Raw genomic sequence first — 5,589 nt, 5'->3', positions numbered from 1 at the left:
AAAAAAGGGACAACATGTAATGAGGATAATGAATATTTAACAAACCAAGTTACCAAATCTGACCAAGTTGATGCATTAACATCTCTGACAGCAGAATACATGTTCTTTTCCAGTGACATGTTCTTTTCAAATATCCACAATATTTATCACATAAGTTATCTACCCTCTCACATCTCATGGTGTTTGTGACTCAAATCAGATGATTTACAGATCGTCACTTGAAGAACTTAATCTTATTGACAAACGTCTCTAAGGCCTGTTTTATATCTCTATTCCTCAGGCTGTAGATGAAGGGGTTCAGCATGGGGGTGACGACTGTGTACATCACAGAGGCGATCGTGTCTTTGTCTCTGGAGGTGGATGAGGAGAAGAAGTAAACTCCTGCAGAGGTCCCATAGTATAAAGACACGACAAGGAGGTGGGAGCCACAGGTAGAGAAGGCTTTAAAGAGACTTTTAGTGGAGGGGACCCTCAGGACAGTCCTCCCTATATGGACATAGGAGCCCAGGATGCCACCCAAAGGCAGGGTAAAGAGCAATCCTCCCTCAGTGAAGATGACCAACTCATTGAGGGACACGTCTGAGCAGCTCATCTTCAGGAGTGCAGAGAGGTCACAGAAGAAGTTGGGGATGGTATTGTCATCACAGAAGGACATCTGGATCAAGAGCAGGGTGTGCAACAGAGAGTGGATGAGGGAAAAGAACCAGCACACAGCTACTAAGGAGACACACAGCTCCTGCCTCATGATGGTGGTGTAGTGGAGGGGCTGACAGATGGCCACGTACCTGTCAAAGGCCATCACTGCAAGAAGGAAACTGTCAAGACCGGCAAACAACAAAAAGAAATACATTTGGGAAATACATCCTCTATAGGAGATGGACAGTTGCTGAGTGTGCATGTTCGTGAGCATCTTAGGAACAGTGACAGATGAGAAGGAGATGTCAGTGAGGGCCAAGTGGCTGAGGAAGAAGTACATGGGGGTGTGGAGGCGCGAGTCCAGCCTGATAAGCAGGATGATGAGCAGGTTGCCCAGCACCGTGGTCAGGTACATGCCCAGGAACAGGGTGAAGAGCAGACCCCGCTGCCCTGGATGGATGGGGAGCCCGAGGAGGAGGAACTCGGACACGCTGCTCTGGTTCTCCCACCTCATGCTGCTCATGTCTCTGTTGGTGATGAAGGAGAGAAGAGGTAGGAAGTCTAGTATTAACTGCACTAACATTGCAATATCCTTTTTACCTGAAGGCATGATTTTTCAACCATCATCTATTTACTGCCCACACCTGTGGATGCGTGAATCCCAGTCTGTCACAGCGGGCTCTGAGGGTACATAAGACCTCATGATACCTTACATAAAGTTTTCCTTCCAAGGAACCAGGGACATTTTTCTGTATTCCACAAACATGTCTTGAACAACTGCCTTGGCCCAGGCCCCCCACAAAGCACTGAGTCCATAACAGCAAGCAGGAAATGCAGCCTCTGCCTTCAAGGAGTTTCCATCTTTCTATCACTGCAGGTCACATGACAGTACCTGGCATGCATGGCAAAGTCATGAGATGGGCAGAAGGAGAGAATCCATAACTTCCTCTTAAAGAGACCTGAAACTCTCCAAACTGGAAAAGAATACCTGGTGATTTCTCACAAGCTAGTGAGAAATTGGCAGGATGTAACTGATCAGAGATATTGCTAGTCCCTGTCAACAGAAGTCCATCCGGGATCTTAAACAACCTCTAATAATAATGTCAAATCTTTGTCTGTAACCTACAGCATTTCAGACCCTATCCTATGGTTTCTCATGTGCTTTCTACCTAAATCCTAGGCATCGCCCTAATAAAGCAATAGTATAAATCGTACTTTTTAACCTTGAGGAACAAAATATACATTATCTACATATGTAAAAATTCATCAATAATCAGCAAAAAAAGGCCAAATCAGAATATATCTCTATTGACAAAATCCACCATTAAACTCTCTGCAAACATCTCACTTCCCCAGTAGATAGAATAAATACAATTACAATATAAAAATAAATCTAAAGATTATATGATATATGTGGTTATTATACCCTTCATTTCATAGATGGGAAAATAATCAGGACAAAGATATAAAGGTAAACAAGGTCTCTAATTCTCTGATGGTGGATTCCAGACTCACCCTTCCTTTTGCAGTGAGGTTAGAGTTAAGATTAGACACACACACACGTGCACACACACACACACACACACTCTGAAGAGGGATCCTCACTGTATCAATCAAGCAGGGCGCAGGACAGTGATCTCTACTCAGGGACCATGAACTTGCTGAGGGCTCTGCTTATCTTGGTTCACAGCCACCAACAGGACAGTGTCTGGAGCCGCATGTGGAGGCCAGGCTGCCTACTCTGGTTCTCCCTGAAAACAGAGGAAAGGTTCTCGGCCTCACTGAGAACCAGAAGAAACAAGCAGGAATCAACTGGACCAATGGGACCTTGACTGGGGCAAGGCTCGTGAGGAAGGGTCTGGGCCGCAGCCCTGGATGGATCAGGCCATGTGCTCCAGTGTGTGAGGGTGTGCAGGGGCCCCTGATCTTAGCCTTCTACTTGCCCTGCCCCAGACAGCAGCGAAGTGGGGGTCTCCATCACACTGGAACTGGCTTGGGGAAAGAGAATAAAAATCCTCCTCTCTTCTGAACACCAATCATGAGCCAGGCGAGGTCCTGGGCAGTCCTTTTGCATTGTCCTGTTACTACTCAGAATAGCACTGCATGTGGGAGTAGTTACCCTCTTTTACAGATGGGATCTGAATGCCAGAGAGCAAACTTAAGGGCTAGATGAGGACTGCACCGCAATGGACATGCTGCAGGCACTGTGGTCCCATCCATCAGTATGTGACACCTGCCCAATGGGGTGACCTGAGTGACCCTCTCAATGCAGAGATGACCAGTGTGCATGCCCACTAAGGGGTCAGTGAAGAATGCACGTGAGCCCCATGCCATGGACACTGCCCCACAGAAACACTGCTGGTAATGAAAACATCAAAACACAACCACACACACTACACCTTGGAGTGACATGCATGTGTCAGTTTTGCTATAAACAAAAGCCTCATCACACCTACTATTTGATTCTGTAACGATTTTAGATCCTTCCCCTGCTGCTCAGGGATAAAGGCAGGATCCCTGCTCCAGAGTGGGGAGCACATCTTCTCTCTTTACCCTCTGCAGTCTCTTTCCTTACCTGAGATGAGTAGCCAGAGATGAACATGGGGGAGTCATGCAGCAGGGAGGGCAGATACTGGAAATCAGGACTGGTTAAGAGACTGCAGGTCACACCCAGCAGTGGCGCCCACTTGCCTTACGGGAACCCAGTAGGTGCTTGAGATCTGGGCCAAAGAGAGGAAAAGAATCACCTCGTGTCATTTTACTTCTGTCTCTTGTGTCCGTCTCTCTGTCTCTTCCTACCGTCTTTTCAATCTCTGTCTCAGACATGTATGCATAAATATGTAGGTACATACAAAATTCTGGCAGGAGACATATTTTTACCTACATTACAAGCAAAGACCCATAAGGAATCCATAGGAAGAAACACTTTTTTTCCTCTTAGAATTACAGCACACTCTGACCTGCCATTCTTGCTAAGTCAATGACCTTCTAATTAGTGTCTGTGTTCTTAGCTGCTATGTGGACACCAGGCAAAAAATACAAAGCAAATCTCCCTGACCCTATGACCTCCTGACTTTTTGTGTCTGCCCTTGAACTTCAAAATAATAGCAGGAGGATGCCATTTTATAAACCATGAGAGGACAAAGAAATAGTCCCTATACACTTGGTGAAAAACTGTCTGCAGTTAATTGCTGCAGTTCCTATCAGACCTTGGGGAGGAGCCTGTGCAGAGGCCAAAGAGACTAAACTGGGGAACCACCTGGGAAGGTGTCTCGGGTACAGGGACACTCGGGTTGCACAGAGACCTAGTTGGGAAGCAGGATCTTCTAACACCCAACTTCTAACACCCATGTGGCCAATGCCCTGGTGGGACAGCACTGGATGCTGGGCTCTGCCTGCCATTTTTGGTAGCTCTGAACATGTAACTTCTACAACCTTGTTTCACAAGTTGTTTCAACCTTGTTCCACTTTAAAGTGCAGATAATCAGAGTACCATCAGTATGAAGTTTTTATTAAAGTTATATTAGAACATTTCTGAAAAAGCACGTAAGAACATCATAAATGTCAGTTCTTACCACGTGAGAGCACCAGAAATGTCAGTTCTTACTGTATATTCCAAGAAAGGAGATGTAAGTATATTATTACTCATGTTGCTACAGTATTGATATGAATGAATGACAGTTAGTTGATTTATAATTTGAAAAGTCTGTGGCAGTCTGTATGCAAACAATAGGTTAGAAGAGAGAAAAACGAAGAAAATAATCCCATTCACAATTACACAGAAAGAACAGAATACCTAGGAGTAACTTTACAAAGGAGATGAAGGATCCATAGAATGAGAACTATAAGACATTATTAAGAGAATTATGGAATGGGCACAGCAGACCTCGCCTGTCTTACCTGTTCCTACTTTTAGCAGTGTGCTTCAATAAATGTGCCTGCTCTGTCCTCCACATTGCCACTGATGAATTCTTTCACCCTTATGCCTCAGGCCTACACCAGGTTGTTCCCCATCCAAATATATATATATATATATATATATATATATATATATATATGGTATGGATTGGAAGAATTTACATTAATTTACATGCTACCCAAAGAAATATATATATATATATACATATATATATATATTTTTTTTTTCAATACAATCCTGGAGGACTGTCATAAAGTGAAAGGCAGATATGGGTGGTTTCACTTATCTGTGGAATATAAATAACCAAACAGCATATACTGGCAAAATATAGCAAAAAACATGATCTTGAACTAGGGAAACAACATTATTTGTTAGGGGAGAAAGCAAGGGGTGTGAGCAGTGAGTGGGGTGAGGGGCTAGGGCACTGGCATAGGTGGTTTGGTGGATGGTGGTGGAATATGGGCATCTGTGGAGGAGTCAAAATATACATCCACAATTACAGTATCTTTTAACTTAAAAAGAGCCCCATCACAGATGTTCCCATTCCATAGTGTAGGTATTCCCAATAGAGCTGACTTCAATCTACCAACATGTCTTTGTAGAGTTGGGAAGAGCTGTGAACCATCAACTTGAAGATGAGGCATCTTGTTCAGACCCCATCAGGTAACATCAGTCCACTGGGAGAAGATCATGAAGCTAGATCAGTGTCTTCATGACATAACAGAAAAAATACATGCATGAACAGTGACATATCTCAAAGTAGAAGCCTACACACATTAGTAAATGTGTGAAATATTTTTATAAGATTTTGCACGTAAGTTGTAAGAGATGAAAAAAAAAAGCACAACAAAGTAATGAGGATAAAGAATATTTAACAAACCAAGTTACCAAATCTGACCTAGATGATGCATTAACATCTCTGACAGCAGAATGCATGTTCTTTTCAAGTTACATGGAGTTATCAACCTTCTCACATAATTTTAGGAGATACAGCTTATGGAGTTTGTGACTAAAATCAGATGATTTACAGGTCA

At 43.5% G+C, this 5,589-nt stretch overlaps 1 protein-coding gene across 1 annotated transcript; it reads right to left on the bottom strand.

Annotated features, from left to right (window-relative positions):
* Positions 1-214: 214 nt before the first annotated feature.
* LOC311173241 (olfactory receptor 1J4-like) lies at positions 215-1,150 on the bottom strand (the record flags this gene model as incomplete). The annotated part of the gene is made up of 1 exon (XM_084237090.1): positions 215-1,150. The coding sequence occupies one exon, from the start codon at positions 1,148-1,150 to the stop codon at positions 215-217; it is 936 nt and encodes a 311-aa protein (XP_084093216.1).
* Between the last annotated feature and the right edge of the window lie 4,439 nt (positions 1,151-5,589).

The sequence above is a fragment of the Talpa europaea genome (genome assembly GCF_964194135.1).
Source record: "Talpa europaea genome assembly, chromosome: 7".
In the NCBI taxonomy this organism is placed as follows: domain Eukaryota; kingdom Metazoa; phylum Chordata; class Mammalia; order Eulipotyphla; family Talpidae; genus Talpa; species Talpa europaea.
This window is presented reverse-complemented; position numbering and strand designations above follow the sequence as displayed.